This window comes from Ahaetulla prasina, chromosome 2, assembly GCF_028640845.1.
Source record: "Ahaetulla prasina isolate Xishuangbanna chromosome 2, ASM2864084v1, whole genome shotgun sequence".
In the NCBI taxonomy this organism is placed as follows: Eukaryota; Metazoa; Chordata; class Lepidosauria; order Squamata; family Colubridae; genus Ahaetulla; species Ahaetulla prasina.
The window spans coordinates 246856684-246877234 of NC_080540.1; the positions used below are offsets into that span (position 1 = coordinate 246856684).

The 20551-nt window shown below is 36.2% G+C and overlaps 1 protein-coding gene across 10 annotated transcripts in view; it reads right to left on the reverse strand.

The window, feature by feature from the left end:
* CSNK1G3 (casein kinase 1 gamma 3) overlaps nt 1-20551 on the reverse strand; it is a 62715-nt gene that overhangs the window by 40636 nt on the left and 1528 nt on the right. For 6 of the 10 annotated variants that reach the window (XR_009153956.1, XM_058173974.1, XM_058173972.1 and 3 more), the window contains 2 exons: nt 11715-11785; nt 9300-9717 (listed from right to left, as the gene is read on the reverse strand). Coding sequence is in view for 8 of the 10 variants with exons in the window: in XM_058173974.1 (XP_058029957.1) it covers nt 9300-9471 (172 nt within the window). In the remaining 2 variants the exon portion in view is untranslated. Of the gene's footprint in view, nt 1-9299; nt 9718-11147; nt 11250-11714; nt 11786-20551 lie in introns of those variants that run through there. The other 4 variants (XM_058173971.1, XM_058173969.1, XM_058173970.1 and 1 more) reach the window with 3 other exon arrangements.

The window sequence follows — 20551 nt, forward strand, 5'->3', positions numbered from 1 at the left end:
TATCTAGTTTGTTTTTGAGATATATTGCAAAACTATTATTTCATGTTTATCACATTCTGTGATCTTTGGCATTTTGACTGGATTGATGTGATTGAAAATTGTCTTATTAGCAAGCTTCCAAAGAATTACAGTCATACAACATATGTATGTACAATGTAAAGCCCAAGCATGTCTTGAACAAACCTGGTATAATAGACCATTTTTGTACAGCAGTCATTTTGACATCAAACAGTAGGACACCTATAGGTGTTAGCAATGACAGCATATAGCATTGCATTCCATATAAGTTTACAGCAGCCAGGTGTTTGCTGTTGCTCAAGTTTAGGAGAGGTCATACTACATACTTGCCACTTTGGTCTATGAGAGCTGTCTCTCCTTCGCCCCCCCCCTTTTGTTTTTGAATATTGCATAAAAATTTCCTGTATTTTCTGGTTGTATTCTAATAAGGAGATTAAGACATAATTATGATCATTATACCATTGCTGTAACAATAGATCTAATGATGGCCTAAGACTTTTGCGCAGTAGTATATTTTTTTATTGTCCCATGATTCTTTAAACACAGGAATCAAGGTATTGACAGCAACTTGTTCAACTGAAATTCCAACTTTGATTCTGATTTTTTGTATCAACAATTAGAAATAGTGACCTCCTTCTCATAGGTAAGAGATTACTGCATGATTACAATAACTGACCTCATAATACTGTATTTTAATCGTCTAAACTCTCTTCCCACTTAGCTTCACTAAATGATCATGGATTATAATTATGAATAGAAAAGTAGAAGAAAAAAACTGATCCCCAAAAGTCTTTATTATTGCTGATTTTAATTTTATACAACTACGTATAAAATTAGGTTCAATGTCTACAATCAGGTTCAAGGTATATGTCAGCATTTAACTCTCTTTTGTTTCCGTAAGCCATAAAGCTATAAAGTTCTGAGGAGGTATTGCAGCCCTCAATATTTGAGATTATCATAGCTTTTTAAAATAATGTATAGCAGTACAAGTTAGCTATCTATTTCCTTGTTTGTGAACTGCTCATTTGTATGTCTAAAAGCCTGAGGAAAACTCAATAATAGCATCCCCGTCACCAGCCTTGCAAGACAATCTGGAGACATGAGGAGACAGAGCTAGCTCCCTCCCTCCCTCCCTCCCTCCCTCCCATTTCAGACTAAGAAAGCAACACCTCTATCAGGTCCTGCAAGGTACATGGCAATAACCTGATCTTCCGAGCTCCAAGATGTGCCAGGACTGCACTCAGCAGAGGACCATCAGCTAGGTTGTGGCTATTTTGAGTCATAATCCAAAACTCACAAATGTTTGCCTTCTAGGGGGTGCCATCCCCATGGAACAAGTAGCTCCTTTGCAAGGCTACAAATGGCCGCTAGAAGAAGACAGTGAGCCATGGCCTGTAGAGCACCAGCAGGCAGATTGAGGTGCCTATGGGAATATTGGATAGATTGAGACTAAAATGAGGCAGTATGGGTCGGCAGGAGTAGGCAGCCAAAAGGACAGAGATTGGGGCATATAGACAAGCGGGGACAGTTGAAGTGCATTCTGTGGTTATAAAAGCCAGGGCCTAAATTTTGATTTCAGGGCCAGTGCAATGACTGTAACTTTGGTTGTAGCTATCATTTGTTTGGTGCTATCATAACTGGGAATGGTTGTTAAGCAAAAACTAACTGCATAAAACACATACCATCTCAACCAGGTCAGAGGAGGAATTCTTACAATCAGGTTCAATGTAAGAATTCAGCTATTTACATTAATGACTTCTAGGCGAGCAAGGAGAGGAAAAGATATAGAACACAGTAGAAACAAAAGAAAAACAGACCTTTGTAACACTTCAGATTGAAGACTGAAGGAAGATGGAGAAGGAGACCCAGTGCAGTGCAATGAATAAAGTATTAGACAAGCAAAGGGAAGACCCTGGTTTAAATCTGTCTTTAGTCATGGAAATTCACTGAGTCACCTTGGGCTATTCACTTGCTCTCAGTTCAACCCATCTGACAAAGTCGTTATTAAAAAAAAAGGTCACTGCTTTGCTTAGTTAAAAGTGAATATCAAATAAAAATATTAAATTCTATTAGTGTATATTTCTTAAAGCAGCTGCATCTTTTCCAGAGATCATGTAACTTACCTCTTGATATTATAATATTAGGTACAGTATCACATTTAGTTCAGGAAGTTGTAGAAAAGTGCTACATTCAAGTCTGCTGTACTCTCTATAGGATCTTTGTGCCTTCAAATCCAAAGTACCAGACCTCTCTAAAAAGTACCAGACCTCTCTAAAAATTCTCCACAAATTCCTCAGTTTTCCATGCAGACCAGCCTTCTGCAAAACATTGTGGGGCTTGCATACCTCTTTCATTAAATAGCCAAAAAGAATCTTTGCAGTAAGATTCCAATATCCCAGTTTTTATTCAACTGAGATGACATAAGGGTAATGGTCATGGATATGTGCAAACAATCCTCGTGGCTCCCACGTAACACCACTACTCCGTAGCCTGCACTGGCTTCCTGTGGTTTTCCGGGTGCGCTTCAAGATTTTGGTTACCACCTTTAAAGCGCTCCATGGCTTAGGACCCGGGTACTTACGAGACCGCCTGCTGTTACCTTTTGCCTCCCACCGACCCGTACGCTCTCACAGAGAGGGTCTCCTCAGGGTGCTGTCCGCCAAACAGTGTCGGCTGGCGGCCCCCAGGAGCAGGGCCTTCTCTGTGGGGGCACCGACGCTCTGGAACGAACTTCCCCCTGGCTTATGTCAAGTGCCTGATCTTCGGACCTTCCGTCGTGAGCTCAAAACACACCTATTTATTCAAGCGGGACTGGCATAATAGTGTCAAATTTTAATTTTGGGGTTTTATTAATATTTCTAAAATTTTAAAACTAAATTTTAATATTCAGCCTTTTTGTAATTTGCTAGGTTTTAAATGTTTTAATTTGTATATATTTCGTGTTTTATCTCGGCTGTACACCGCCCTGAGTCCTTCGGGAGAAGGGCAGTATAAAAATTTAATAAATAATAAATAATCATAATAATAATAAATACAACGACTGAAACAGACACCAAAGCATGTTATTTCCTGAACAAAGCAAATTTGCTCTAAAGCAAATTTATGTAATTCATAGTGTCTGATGAAAGTGTTAGAAACAACTATATAGCAGTCCAATAAACTTGGCTGCTTGTCAAGTAGAAAGAACCACTGTCAAGAGCAGTTTGTCAAGTAGTATGGGCAGTATGTATTGAGTTTTGTGCCCTATGAAGCTTTGTTTGTTGAATCATCATGGCAATAAAATCTTTCCACCAAGGACTCAGAGAAACCACACACATTAAAAAAATGTATATTAAAAAACTTTTGCTTGTTCTGTTGCATATATCCAGTTTATATCATTCTGGCTCCATAGGTAAGATTTGAAAGAAAGGAAGTTAAAATATATCCTGGGTGCTAGAAGAAATTATTTTGTTTTAGAAATGAAAATAAAACGATGCAGCAATAATTTCCATGTGAGAAAAATAACTAGTTAGCTTTAGAGGAACAAATATGTTTTAATACGTATAACCTGAGATTGAATTACATAACTCTCATGATTGAAATATTGAAAACGTGAGGATACAGCTAGTTCAAAATTATACAAGCAATAGAAAGAATAGAAATCCTCCTTAGAAATCTAAGAGAGCAAAGATAGTGATGCTGTTGAGAACATTAAATGCTATGCTAGGAGAAGATAATGTAGAAAAGGTTGAGAGTTCATAAAAAAAAGGAGAAACTTAAATAAAATTGCAAACAATTTCAACAACCACAAAAAGACAGCAGAAGCAGCTTGTAAGAGTAGACCAAGACTAAAAGATAATAAAGATCTTTATTATCTAATAAAGATAAGAAATAAAAGAAACAAACCAAAACAAAGACATATGTTAAAAATGGAAAGCAAGTCAGGTCACAAAAAAGATTACATAAAATTGGAATTATAGAAAGTATTCAAAAAATGATAGAGAAGGTATTCAAAAAAGGTAAACGAATTCAAGGTGGAGAAGCTGTAGTAATTACAAAAGATCAGTGCAGATTTATGAAGAACTAATATTTTCAATCTATTTTTTGTAGATTATTTCTAGTTCTGGGTATATTCTAAAAAAGATACAGAGAAACTGTAATAGATTTAGAGAAGTGAAATAAATATGATCATGGGATTAGAAATCTTAAAGTTGAGACTGAGAGAACTGGGCATATTCCAACAGGAAAAAAGCAAATGATGAGATAGAGACAGAGACAGACAGACTGACTAGCATTTTTCATCTACCTGAAGAGATCTCGCACAAAAGATTAGTTCCTCGTGTCCTAGAGTGCAAGACATATAAAATGATCTAATGATCTGTAAAGTTAGAGGAAAGTTGATTTGACAGTAAAAACAATTATCAAGGAATGTGATGAATTTTACTTCACTATGGATATATTCAAGCTTAGGAGATACTTTTATTCAGTAGGTCAATCTTACAGACATAAGACTTACTACTTGGAGGAGAGAGAAAAAAAACATTCCCCTTCATTTTCACAGAGAATGTTTGGAATTACTGTTTCTAAAAGGAGAGCTGCCATAATGTCAGCCTTACCAGGTAAACCAATCAGGAAACACAAGACAAACTAGTTCTACTTTACTGTAGACCTACATTATCAGAATATTGTAAGTGTGAAAATATAATGCTCTTTGTCCAGTGACCATTTGAAATTACAACAGAATGAAAAGACTTATGGCCTTTACCCCGTTACATCTGTTGCAGCAAACCCGTAATCATGTGAACAAAATTCAAGCACTTAGTAATTCACCCTCCTTATGACCAACCACAGGGATGCTGCAGCACCTCCCTCCCTTATCTTCCACCCTATCTGGGGTACTTCAGAAGGTACTTGGAGGAGAGGGAAGTCCTGGGAGGTCCAAAGCAGACCATGTGTAAGTTGGGGAAGTGCTGCAGTGTAGACCTGGGACTGTGCCAGGCCTCTCAGGGTGTACAATGCACCTGGTGTTCCTCTTAATGACCACAACAGGGACAGCAGGGATTTCTGTCAGGCTCAAGAAACTAGAACAACAACCTAATCAGAGTTGGCTCTTTATTGTTGCATGCCTATTTAAAAGAATCTTGCCAGATTGACTCTTGGCAATAGCCAGATAAGGGCGTCACTTATGCGTCACTTCCTGCTGTGCAAGTACACTAGCTAACCTCTTCACACCTCACCACCCCCCACTCTAACTGAAGATTCCATCACAATTTTAGTCATTCAGCAATGTGATCACATGAACACTTCACTTAATGACTGTCACAACTTATATAAGTAGTATCACAACTTGTAATAAGTGGGCTTACTATGGCTGTCAGTAGATGATTACAACAAAATCTTGCAGGACCTGAATTGGCTACCATTAGGTTTCCAGCTGCAATTCGAAGTACTAATTCTTATTTATAAAACCTTATATAGGTTTGGCACAGTGTTCTTCTGCCCAGGAAGAGATATTCTCAGAAGAATATGCTGATAATATCCCATTTTTATGAGGTGAAAGAAGATGAGACTAGAAAGTAGTTTTTCAACTGCGGCACTTATATTTTGGAACAGACTCCTTGTATAAGTTAGACAGCCCCCCCACACACACCAGGTTTCCAGAAGCTGAAAAAGGCTGCTATTCCAGAGGGCTTTGAGAAAGTTAACATTCATCATAATTATGGGATGGGTCTTTTTATTGTTACTGTTGGTTTTGATTTTAAGGTTTTTATGTTATTTGGGTAATTATTTAACTATTTTCTTACTGCACATGATATAGCACATTTGGAAGCCATACCAAAAGGTCTTGGGTGACGGTTAGAAAACCTGTGCATTGACAAAATTTACAGTTGTCAGTTACAAAAGGCCATACTACTTGGATCCGCACATCCTAGATTTTGGGAAGAACCTGATATGAATGTGAGCCAATACCAACTAAAGAACTGGTAGCTGTGATTTCATATTGTTGTATAGTATAATAATTTTTTTTTAAAATTTACATTTATATCCCGCCCTTCTCCGAAGACTCAGGGCGGCTTACAGTGTATAAGGCAATAGTCTTATTCTATTTGTATATTTACAAAGTCAACTTATTGCCTCCCCCAACAATCTGGGTCCTCATTTTACCTACCTTATAAAGGATGGAAGGCTGAGTCAACCTTGGGCCGGGCTTGAACATGCAGTAATTGCAGGCTGCTGTGTTCTAATAACAGGCTTCTTACAGCCTGATCTACCACGGCCCCTTTATAATAATAATAAGATAATAGCAGAGGTGAAATCCAGCAGGCTCTGACAGGTTCTGGAGAAGCGGTAGCTGAAATTTTGAGCAGTTCAGAGAACCGGTAGCGGAAATTTTGAGTAGTTCAGAGAACCGGCAAATACCACCTGTGGCTCACCCCAGAGTGTGGTGGGAATGGAGATTTTGCAATATCCTTCCCCCCATGAGTGGGGAGGGGAAGGGGATTTTGCAGTATCCTTCCCCTGGAGTGGGAATGGACATTTTGCAGTATCCTTCTCCTGCCACGCCCACCAAGCCACGCTCATCAAGCCACGCCCACAGAACCAGTAGTAAAAAAAATAGATTTCATCATTGGATAATAGTCATAATGTACATCACAGGGAAGGAATCTTTTCTGAAGCATAACTTATTACATCCCTTATTTTCCATGCTGTTTAGGTTAATATTAGGAGCACCTGAGTCTCTGCTAGGATGCTCATTTATAAAAGGAATATAAGAACACTCTCCAGAAGATATCTGTAAGCAATTCTAACAGACTTCTATCTAATCTGCACCCACTGACAATTATCCCTTCCTATTAATCCTATAACAACCCTGTGAGGTAGGTTGGACCAGAGACTAAAGCTCACTTGAATTCAATCAGTGATCTCGAAGTTTAGTTACAGGACTTTGAATCAAATCAAAGTCCAATAAATTATTATACTAAAACGACTCTCCGCTTAGTACAAATTTGCTTTTTCACTATAAAGGCAAGAAAACAAAGAGAACAATAAGATAACGAAAGTTAAAAAAAGAAACAGGAATCAGAGGTTGAAAATGAATAGGAAGATAAATTTGCTCAATAAATGGTAAATAAATAAGTAAATGAATTGCTAAATCAGGAGTTTCATGCGTAAGTAAAACTGTCTTGGAAAAAGACTTAAATACTGCAAAAATCTGCATATCTTTAGGGCCCTTGCCAACTAGCTTTTTATTACTAAATAGTAGTAAACCTAATCTACTTTCTAAACTTACTATATCACTACTAAGTACATCAGGTTATGAATATATTTCATTACATACACATACATACACACACACACACACACACACACCCCTAAACATTTATGTTTACAATTTTCCATTGCCTATCACCATTGAGCTGGAACCAATTACTACTACAGAAATATTGCTTTGAATAGTTGAATTTGAATAATGCAACCATTTGATGGGTTTAGCCCCGCTAATTGAAACTTACCTCTCTTCATATCACTATGCTTGACAACTAATGAGATCCAGCAATATCCCTTTTCCCAGCAACCCCTTTTACTATCATGTACCCTGCACACAGATTAAACACATCATTGGAATCCAAGCAATGGTATCAATTTTGTCTTTCCTATGTATGAGCTGTTGTTAGGTAAGTAACTGATTTGCAGTTGTTTTCATCATCAACTTTAAACCATCATTGCACTATTCAAATTCAAAATTTTCATAATATTTTAAATCCAAGCAGTAATGTTATTATAAAGGACAATTCCAGAGCAAAACTAGCAAACAAAAAAAATGTGAAAAAATATATGAATGAGAATATGAAGAGCTGCCACTTTGTTTCCTGCTATTCCTCAGCTTTCTTTTAAAGATGGGTTTTTCCTCACTCTGTCTCAGGTCTAGTGCATTTCCTTTAATGTTCATTTTGCTGTCAGTTTCTGCTATCTGATTTAATTATCTTAGATCTACCCAGCACTTCTTGTCCTTTCTGTCTTCTTTCTATCTTCTGTCTGACCTTCTCCCCAAGCTTTGGCCAATTTGTTAAAAACATTTTTAACGAAGGGCATTTTTGTGTCCAATTAATCTTATTTATTTTTTTACATGGCAGCTTTTTTTGCTCTCACTCTCTCAACTACATCTCTATAAAGTTCCATTTTCCTAAATTGCTTTTCACCCATCCAAAATAGCATTTCTGACTATTGTTTTTTTTCATGCTACAATTTTGTTAGTTTTTTTGGTGAGCGGGTAAGATTATACTGTTGAATAAATCAATTCTCTATGTTTTGTAAACATGGTCATAGCTGAGCATGGTATGTAAACCAATGATTTATTAAATAAACTGTAGTTAAAACAATACATGGCTTAGAGCAATGTACGAAATCATACAAAATATCACTCTGAAACTGTTCTCTCATTAGTGTCTATTTTGGGCTCAATCATGGATCCAAAATTACATTTACTTGCAGAAATATATTTCGGAAAACTAAAATTCAAATTAAATTATTGTCAGATTATAACTCCATATCACAATCCAACTGAATTCATAATTTCTTAACACATTACAAGCAGGGGTGAAATCCAGCAGATTCTGACAGATTCTGGAGAACCGGTAGGGAAACTTTGAGTAGTTCGGAGAACCGGCAAATACCTCCTCTGGCTGGTCCCAGAGTGGGGTGGGAATGGAGATTATGCAATATCCTTCCCACAGGAGTAGGGAGGGAATAGGGATTTTGCAGTATCCCTCCCTGCCACGCCCACCAAGCCACACCCACAGAATCAGTAGGGAAAAACGTTAGATTTCACCCCTGATTACAAGGCTATCGAACACTAGTTTGAATCATCTAGTATATATTTCTTCAAAACAGGCCAGTTAAATATCACTTTTAATGGAAATTGTTTGGGAAGTATAGTTTAAGATTAAACAAGCAGTATTCTAATTTGCCTGATCAGTTCTGTTTTTCAGTGGGAACTAAAAATTATTCTATTATCTTTTTAACATTATACCAAAGAAGTTTTATTATGAAGTGTGGCCCAACTGACTATAATGGTTCAACAGATTGTAGTTTAAAATCCCAAGTGAGTGTTACGTGTGACTAACTCCAACTATCTAACCTGGTGTTATATTATATATTACTTCCTGTTCAAACATAATATTGGCAGAGCTGTCACAAAGAAATATAAGTGGATCTGATTTTGAATGCTAGTGAATGAAATTATTCTTTAGACACACATTGTCTTTAGGAGTTTTTACTGGACTGTTTAGATAAAGGCTTACCTAATCGTAGCTCCCCAAAATTGCCACAACCAATTTTCTTTCCAACTCTGAAGTTAGGTCCAACCATTAACACACCAGAATTTGATGAGCTACCTCGTGGATTGTGACTTGAGCGTCCACTAGGCCTTGCCATTCTATCATCCAGTTTGTCTTTGTCTTTTTTTTTATCCATATCAAGTTTATGGTACTCCACTTTGAATGTCTTCCCCCAATCAAGGCAAGCCAAGTCAAATGGGGTAAAGTAGAAATGAAAACATCCTTAGTTAAGTGCTCCACTTAGTTACTGTGAGTTATGAAGCTGCTGCAGGCAGTCACTCTTTGCGTATTCATCCCATTCGCAAAGTGTTTTTCACTGGTAGCTATTACAGCAAAATCTCAGTAGATCTTCTATGAGCACCATTTACTGTTTAAAGTGCTTCTGTAACAAAAATAACCATTTATTAAATAATTGTGTTGCATATAGCAGAAAATTAAAATTTGTTAAACCAATAAACATTCAATAAAAGCTATACAAAGGCTGTTACAATACCTGCAATAAAAAACAGCAATAAAGATACCACAAATAATTATTCAGAATAATGCACATCAAACTGCAATTAAGTTGCAGAAATCCACGAGTACAAATCAAAACAACTATACACTATAATATTTGCTCAATCCTAAACTTAATTTCAATCCAGTGTAATCCATACTGAATAATCTATCACCAACACAAGAGTTGTTTTGACAAAATGGAATACTTGGGAAAAGATAAAATATAAAATAGTTGCAGGTAATACTTGATTTACCAATGGAATTTCTGTCACTAAGTAATGCAGTCATAAAGTATAATGTCATGTGGCCATATTGCTTAATGACAACAATCCAGTCAGTCTCTGTTGCTGTTGTTAAATGGGGTTAAATGAACCCCATCACTCATTAACTAAGGACTCCCCTCAATTTTATCCGTATTCTTTTTAGTGAAATATGATGTCAATGTGCTGTACAATAAATAAATAAATAAATAAATCCCACCCACCCCCAATCCAATCCATTCCCAACTTGATCACTCAGTTCCAAATCTCAATTAAGGAACTACCTCCTATGGAAATTGCCACTTGCCTATCCACTCGCCCCATCCTTGCCTTTTGGGCTGCCCATCTAGTTAATACTGCCATCTGCCCTTGTCCCTAGTCCTACAATCACCACCAATGCATTTTTTACAATCCATTTTACCCCTTTGTCTTCATTTTTTTTGGAATAGATCTTTAGGTATTTCCATTAATAAACAAGTAGTCCTCAGGTTACAACCACTCATTCAGAGGCCATTATAAGCGAGGGGGACTTGTGATCCTGAAATTTGAAATTTGGCCATCACAGCCCCACAGTTTCATACTTGTGATTTGGGTGCCTGGCAACCAGCTCTCACTTACAACAGCTGCAGGATCCACAGTCAAGTGATCGCCATATGCAACCTTCCCTGCCAACTTCCCACAAAGTCAATGGGCAAGCTAGTAGGAGATTGCAAGTTGCTCCGCCTCTGTCAAGCGCTAGGGAAATCAGGAGATTCAGGTAGTTCATATAAAAATTTATTGCAAGATTAATGTCTATACAAGAATCTGACTAACCAGTGGTCAAGGGAAATCAGTAGGGAATAAGAAAGGCATTGAATGAAGGTGGGCTGGACTTAGATCTCTTGCACGCATGCAGGGACTCTTGTCTTATGACAAGGTTGATCCCTCCCTCAGTTTCAACCTGGTCATCTCCTACATGCTCTTTTTCACCCACCTGTACTCCACCCATGCTCTGTAGCACCCAGCTACCTGTACTCTGTAGTACCCACCCACAGTACCCACTTGTAACTCTCACCTGCCAGCCTCCTTGCCTGGGACTTCTGCCTCTTCCCACATCACAATCACATGAGGTCCTTGTTTAACACTGCGTGATCCTGGGATATGACAACAATCTGGACTGTCATTAAACAATGTAATCATGTGATATCATGCTTTACAACTCCATCAATTGGCGACAGTAATTCAGTTCCAATTGCTGTCATAACCTGAAAACTACCTGTATCTGTTACGAAGTCCCAACTCTCATTAGAGCTAAACTCATAGACTAAAAACTAAGCAGCACAATTTGATGACAGGCCCATCGATATCAAAAACAGTGAGTCATCAAAAATATGAGTGCAGGTCAAAGTATTTCAGCAATGGAAAAGGGAATTTCAGGAATCAAAAATGCTAAACAAATCTGGCTTCTTCTCAGTGCTTTATGTTACTATTAGCAATTTGTTAATTAATATTCCTGCTGTTGTTGATTTCCTGAAGGTGTTCACTTTAATTATATTTCCTGAACTCTCTACAACTACACTTATTATCAAAGAGTCATTTCTTCACCCTTCTGTAAATTAGATAATTTATAAATCACACTCACCCAAGAAAATGTTCCACCTTTTTCATATTTCCTCATCACAAGTTATACACTGTTTTATTTGTGCATGGCATCTGAAAATAAAAATTTGCTTAACATTATTAATAAACATAATTCAGTGTTTTAATACACAAAATACTGTAATATAAATACTTCTTGGTACAATTAATACTTTACAATTTACCCTATCAAATATATGTGTATGCATGTAGGCTGGTGGTGTAAAGTACACCAGCAATGTATTTTGACTGAAAATGTTATTGTGAATATACTTGAGATTTTCTGACCTTTATGGATTTCTACTCCTGTATTACTCCACAATAATACATTCAAATCATCCTGGTCACCTATCTTATCATTAAAACCTGGCATTCATACCAGAGGACTGTTAGGTAGCTAAAGTGATACAGGTTCAAAAAGCAATAAATGGGATAGATAGCCAGGAAACTACAGATCAGTTAGCTTAACAACATTTGAACACTCTTAAAAGAGAGCTATCATCAAGTCAAGTATCTGTCCGATGAAGAATCAGTATAATTCTTACAAAGACAAGATCTATACCTTTTTAGGCTTTTAGTGTTCACTAGAACTGTGTGATCCAGCATATTTCATTCTTTCAAAAGGAACATGACTTAAAACTTATCAATTCAAGTGGCTTTCTTATACAATGAACACAGGAATCACTTCATGGAAAAACAGGATTTTGGGAAGACAGGGTAGTTTAAAACGTTTTCTATCATTTTCTGGTAACCTAAGCTTTAAAAGTACCATCTTGAGACATACATTATGAACTGCTGTCTCAACTTGGTCTATATACCCTATTGAAGTTCCAGATGGTATCTCTGGAATACAGACAAAACAGATATGTGGGAACACCAACAATGGAATGGGGTATATAGGATATGGCAAACTGAGGAATTTATGCTTTAATTTTTTAAAAAATAATTTTTGCTTGCTTTATGCACGCTCCAAGAACAAAATATTGACATTTTTTCAAAATTCCAACAACAAGCAGCCTTGCAGAGTTTCCTTGTACAGGTAGTCCTTGGCTTACGTCCATCTATTCAGCAACCATTCAAAGTTATGGCAATACTGAAGGGCCTGACCCATGACTGCTATTTGTGACCTTCCCTGTGGCATCTCAAAAACAAAGTCAAAGGAAAACCACAGGAAAGTTCACAAGTCACTACTTTACATACATCCCCTCCAATATGGAGCCTCCACTGGCCTGCCTGGGCTCTCCCAACTCACTGCCCCCTGCATTGTCCTTCCAGGGCTTCCCCCAAACCACCTTTCCTGGAACTCCTACTGCTTCCCACTTAACAACCTGAATGTCTTGAGGTTATGACAGCAACAATTGCCAGTATTAGTGTTACTAAGTGATGCAGTCACATCATACATTATCACTGCATCATTTAGTGACAGCAATTTTAGTCCCAATTGCCATTGTAACCTGAGGACTGCCTGTATTTTTTATATAATTAACAATATTATGTTTCTTGGTTTGTTGTATAATAAAAGTGAATACAAATAATTATTGTTTAGCATATATAATTCTGCTACAAATTCTATAGATATTTCAGGCAACTAATGTTTTAAAAAATACTATTATAATTCCATTTTACTTTGTGCTAAAGTAGGGCTACTTACAATAAAATCTGAACTGACTTGGTAAGTTATAACACAATAGTTTGAGCAAAAACAGAAAATTACAATAATAAAAAATGTTTGTTGACAAACAGGTTTATACAAAGAACTATATTGGGACCAGTGCCTTTTAATATAAATGAAGTGTGGGTAAGAATGGGTTGTTGCGGATTACACTGTTTACAGTGGTGAATCAAAAATAACTACAAAGAACTCAAATAGCTCTTTCAGCTCATGATAGGCAACCAGAGGGCAAACACAAATACAATTCAATGTAAGTACAAAGAGTAGGGGATAGGATAATATCATATATACTGAGGAAGTCCAAAGATGAAATTGCCTAGTGCTATTTTACATTGTATATAATTTCGGGAAACTAAAATCAGGAATATCTTTTCCCTTTTTGTACAACTGTATACAGATTTGAGATTCTAAGTAAATCACATGTATACTATCAAAATGACTGCAATTGGAGGTGCCATTAACTTATAGTTAATATAATATGTGGCAACCAGTAATGGAATATCTTTTTCACAGGAAAACAAATAAACAGAAATATACTCCTTCCTCAAATTAATCACAGTACTGAACACTTCTCAATGTTTTCTATAACCCTTCAATGTTTGGGAGTATAGAGTGGGGAGAGGGACCTTTGTGAAGCTTTGACCTTATGGCCTGTGGTGCTTTCCCCAGTTTAGGATGAAAAAAATATATTCAATACAATTATATAAAGCCTAAAGACCTCTAACATTTTTTCAGCTGGAGGTGGGGTAGAACATTAAATCTGACTGTTTAAACTTTGTAACTGCTGTCTTTGTTACATTAGTTGCTATGCTTTCAAATGTTCAGTCTAACAATCTGAACATTCTAAAATAATGTATAACATTTACAGTACAATCCTATGTTTGTTTGCTCAAAAGTTAACACCAAAGTTACGACTATAAATGGATAGGATCGCATATTTTAAATTATATACATCATCAAAATCATGATTTAAAATCCTTTTATAATCAAAGAATGCACTAGTAAAAGAAATAAAAATGTCACAGGAGTAAGATTTTTCAAAATATGCTGGGTTTGAGACAAAAAAAGAAAAACAAGTTCAAAAACTTTTTGAAAATCTTCTAGCATACAACTATGTGGTAAAATATGCTTGTAAAATAAATAATAGAATGGACTGTATTAGTGTCTTCTAAATATAGAACTAATCCAATTTTCTAGCTTTAAATATCCTATTAAATATTTCCAAACAAGACAAATCCACACTACATTATAAAGCAAATTCAACTCAAAATGTTATTCATTCATTCTTTAGGCAGTGGTGCTTAAGTTTATTAAATTTATGGAAAAATTCTATTTTGGTCTTATCCAACCAAGAGGATTTGGAGAAACAGGGCATGGGATATGTGTGGTCACAGGGAGGAGGCCTGGAAAAGAGGGCACAAGCAGTGTATGTGATGGAATGTGTGGATGATTTGGGTCCGGGGTGTCAAACCCAGTCACATCACGGGTCATATTGTGACATATCGCAATGTTTTTTGTTTTTGTGGAGCTAGGGTGGGTTGGCCTGCGTGGGCCATATCCGGCCTGCAAGCCACCAGTTTGACAGGCCTGATTTGGGGGACTGAGGGGAAGAAATGCTGCCTGGGAAACAATCAGATAAGAGAGAGAGAGGGAGAGGGAGAGGGAGAGAGGTATCCCTAATGGATTAACGATTAGAGGAAAAGTCAGAAGTTTCAGAGTTCAGAGTTGTAAGATTCTGCTAATGTAGCTTCACAATAGAATTAGTTATCTAGTTAGGTTTTCTTGCTGGTTTAGGATTGATATAGATGGGTCTATCTGGTTTAAGACTGACATGTTTCCTCTTTGGAAGGGCTCAGTGGTGAAATCTAAATTTCTTTCCTACAGGTTCTGAGTGTGGCTTGATGGGTGTGGCTTGAAGGGGTCATGTGACTGGGTGGGTGTGGCTATGTAGCCATGTGACTGAGGGATCAAAAGACAGAAACTGACTAACAATGTCCTGCTGGAATCCAGCCCTGGATTATCCTCTGAAACTGTGTCTAGTGCCAGGTTTGTAGTCTTTCTTTCCTCTCCTTTTTCTTTCCTTCCCTTTTTTTCTCTTTCTTTTTCTCTCTCTCTCTCTTTCAAAAATGGACTCCCCTATTCCCTGTTTTTTGCTTACACGAAAACCTGCTGGGTTTCCCAGCAGGTTTCCTAAACGAAAACCTGCTGGGAAAACCTGCTGGGAAAAAAAACGGATCCCACCCACCCCCACAAAAAAAAAGTTTCCAACGATCATGGACCACAGCTGTGATTCTCGGAGCCTTTTTTTTACCTTTTAAAAGTATTTTTTTACTACTTATTCACCTGAACCGGTAGTAAAAAAATGCTTAAAAAGTTAAAAAAAAAAAGTTCCGACAATCAGCTGAGCTATGGATGATCGTCAGAACTTTTTTTTTTACTTTTTACAGCATTTTTAACTGCCGGTTCCAGCATGTACCCATGCATGCACAGAGGATACAAAACACACTACTTCCTGGTTAAAACCAGGAAGTAATGAAAACCGGGCAATGGGTGGAGCCTCACACTGGGATTACTACCGGTTCTCTGAACCACCTGCCATGATTGCTACTAGATCAGGCTATTCGGTCCGAACCTGGAGCATTTCACCCCTGGAAGGGCTGGTATTGTGCAACTGCTGCAAGGCCAGGGAAAGAAGACACGTTGTGATGAGTGAAAGGGAAAAGAAAGGTGTGATGCATGGGAGCAAAAAAAAGCGAGGGAGGTTGGAGACTTAACAATGCAACTTGCAAGCTTCATTGATGACTTACCCACTGACATTGCTTGTGGGAAGCTGGCAGGAAGATCGCCAATAGTGATCACATGATTGCGGGATACTACAAATTTTGTTCATGGAGTCTGTAACAGCCAGAACTTGGTGTACTCTCATTCTAAGTCCTTTTATCCACTGCTGTCATAACGTCAACAGTAACTCAACTAATGGTCATACATCAAGGACTACCTATACATAGCTTTAATTCATTTTCCTCAATAAATAAATTGACAAATATGTTTCGTACTCACTTAATTGGGTCATTTTAGGATACATGGAAAACAATGTTTAGGTTATATTTATGCAGAAATATTGAAACTTCAAAAGGTTTCACAAACTTTTAAACACCACTGTACATCAAGGCTACTTATGTTTGTAGAATAGCCATTTTATATTAAGGTCATAGATTAATACACAAGTTAAAGTGCCACTATTGCCTACATTAGATGGAACAAATGCCAGTGAAATAGGAGAGGGGAAGCTCTTATAACCAACTTAGGCTTTATTATAAAACTCCAGAAAAACTAAGAGAGCCTCTCTGAAAATCTACAGAATTAACACTTAAACCTCAAGAGGTTATATATATAGATAATACTGCATATTCTTTAGTATACAGGCCATATAATTATTCATGTTTCTGAAAATGTTTCTAAGAAACATTTTCAAGTTTAGTTTCTCCCGCCACCCCCACCCCCACCCCCGATTGTTACAGTCCTAACTAGTTTTTTAACTTGGGATAGGCTATTAGAATTAGCCATCAAAATGGAAAGATATCATCATTATGCCTTTTCTTCCTCAACTAATTTTTTTACAGTAAAAAAGGTTTTAAAAACAAAAAACCACTGGACTCCATATAAAATTTTCTGAATCAGGCACGATAACTCCACAATAAAAGCTTCATTGGAAAAGTTAATTTTAATCAGTGAAGTAAAATTACTTCAATTTAGGAAAAGACACTTCAGTTCCTCAACAGCTCTTTTTGCTGTTTATATTAAAAGAACTTATGTAAAGAAAAAGGAGTAAATTTTCTTTAAAGCTTATTCCCTAATTGCTTTAAATATAAAAACTGTTGAATAAATCCCCATAGCTCCTTCCCGGAACAACTACTCTATTCAAAAACTGCATAACTTTTTTTTTTTTAGTTTGGAAAGTAATGATATACTGAGATCTCCCAATAGCGTGATAGTTAAACATTATGATTTTTTTTCCTTACAAATCTTATTAGTCATGGTAAAGAGCAGTGCATAATCTTAAGAACAGATACTGTATAATGCTATTTCAAGGGGTGGGGAAAATGGGAACCAAAATGTAATAAATCTGAGATTGATCTGAAAAACAGAGTGGGGTAGATTTTGAAGTTCAATGGTTTTCTTTGGAATACAGAATAGCTTTCATGTGTTTCCACTTCAAAATGAAAGTAAACTTTATAAGGATTTGTTATGGTCACTGGTAGCTTCAGGGGCTATAGGTTGTCATCCTGTTTTATTTAAACTATATTGCAACAACAACAAATAGAATAACTCGGGATGACCCCCAATCCTGCAATCACACAACACTGAAGATATGAACAGATTTTTGAAACACAATTTTCTCAAATATATTATTTGTATGTATTTTTAAAAGATCACATATTGCAATATAACACTTTATTTTCAAAGACTCTGAAACTAAAAAATAAACTATATTACAATGAAGCAATACAAAAGCTAAATTAATCATGCTTTACAGATTCATTTTAAAATTATTATAATCTTAACTCGAAAGATATGCAACCTAGCATCCTCCATATATTTTGGATTTTAAACCCCATGAATCCCAACTACAATGAATAGTAGGATTATGAGAATACTAGCCCATATTAGGAAGACAACTTTGTGACCAAGAAAAAGGTCTGAACTACATTATTCTTCTACATTATGATGAACTTCTGAATTCCGTCTGAATTAGGATTGATAATCAGAAAAACAGTGATCAGACTGGCAAACAGAAATATTGTGCCTTACTTAAATGGAAAGCATTATTACTAAAGTTTTGCTTACAATAAAGGGATCAATCACTATTTCTCAGCCTAACTTCACATATTTAGATTATATATGGACACTATAGAATCAGACATTTTTAACACAAATTCCAACAGCATCAAATAAAACAATATAAAGCATATATAAAACCCAGATCAATATCACGTCATAAATACTCTGAGAATAAGGAAATGTTTATTTATACAAACAGCTTTTTAATTTTTTAAAAATACCATCCAGTAGAGATGAAGTCTCCACTCACCATTCACAATATTGGTGCCACCACTGAGAAGGCCCTCGACCTAAACATCTCTAGCAAGCCATCCATTTTTCAGCTCCTCTTACTATGAGCCCACAGATGATAAACAGAGATCCCAATTAATAACACAAAGTTTTTCTTTAGGCAAACAAGACAAATCTGTAAAGGGTTTTTATATGTTAAAAGAGACACTCTGAATTTGACTTGGGTAGCAATGGGAAGCTAGTGCATCTGAGCCAGAGTAAGTACTACATGCTTCCAATGGAGAATGCAAGGCAGAAATCTCACCACAGAATTCCTGAATCATTGCACTTTCTGGATTATTTTCAAAGGCATCACCCGTGTAAAGTGTTTTACAGCAAACTATTCATAAGGTAATTAATGAGTCCGTTTAGCCCTAACCAAGAATGCAGTAGAAAAAAGGAATACTTCACCACCAGTCACCTGAACTATCAGATTATGGGGAATCAACAAGTACCCAGTCCATCCATGAGCCTTTTCAGTAAGTTTGAAATCCCATATGCATTGAGATTAAATAATTTGGTGCAATCAAATGATAAGAACAGAGTTATTGTGGTTTACAAATCTTGAGTTATCTATAAATTACTTGTTCATACTACTTATTCAACAGATCAGGTGAAACCAGGTCATGATTAATGCTATGTAAATCCTGCCATATTGTAAATAGGTATAATGCTTTTTTTTCATTTTTGCTTCTTTTAATTTACTAGTCTATACTCATAAAACAGCAACATATATCAAGAAATACCAGAAGCTTTGACAATGCTGATTATATATTTCAGAAGTGGGGCTGAAATCAGTTGCCACCTCTGCTATCAAAACAGATTTATTCGTTTTATGACAAAATTATACATTACATTTTTAAAATAGATAAAAAAGTATAACAAGGCTAAACAGAAATGTAACCAAGCATGGAAATAGGTTCTTCAAATCCTATTTTAAGCAATTTTCCACCTAGTATCAAGTCTCTTGCTGAATAAAGAAGGAAGATTTATTTTACTCTACATTAGCAGCCTTTACAAAAATCATAACTGATTGTTATATCTAATCAGCTCATAAACTCACGAGTTTATTTTCTCCTGCAGAAAAGTTTTTGCTTATGCCAGTGTTTCTCAACCTGGGCAATTTTAAGATGTCCAGATTTCAATTCCCAGAATTCTCCAGTCAACTGGCTAATTTTCAAGCTTGATTAAATTTCTGATTAGCCTTGTTAAAACATGGTTGACCCGGGAATTCTGGGAGTTGAAGTCCAGGCATCATAAAGTTGCCCAGGTTGAGAAACACTACTTGACATCCACACTCTAAAAGCATAGAATACCCTAGCAAGACTGAGTTTTGTATTTTCCATACACATTTGTTAAAATCATTCTGTTCTTGAGCAACTTAAGGATATTCTATTTTCCACCCCCTGAAGAACATTCAAAATTAAAAACGTAATTCAGAACTTCACAAAAGTGTTTGTTTACAAAACATGATTTACATAGACAGTGCTAAACAGTCAAAACCTTTGTTAAACTTTTTCATATAACAAAGAGCAAAGTATTAATACATAAATTGTTATACCCTAACTTTCCAAGAACAGTAACGTAATTTAGCAATAGACATAATGCAAGACCTTCTGAAGTTGTTTCATACAAATACTTTAACAAAAGTTAATGAATATCCCTGATCTAATGTACATGTACAGTATATTTGTGAAACTTTGAGTTTTCATAATCTAAACATGAGAACAGTATTTTGTGAGCACATTATGAGCCATCTTTTAAAAACATTAAAACAGTTTTAGATTGTATCATATATCCAAATCTTGAAAGAAATGGTATCAAATTATACAGATATAGGTAATACAACAATAGGAAAAGCCTAATAAAGAGATATTAATACTACTGTGTGACTTTCTGCTATTATACATCAATCCAAACTTTATGGTCTTAACACAATTCCTAATAGCTTTACAAAAGAAAGGACAACTTTCAGAGTGCAATACTTTTAATGGATTCTTTGAAGAAGAGATCGAATTAGTTCAAAATGAATTTGAATAGGCTAAAAATATGATACA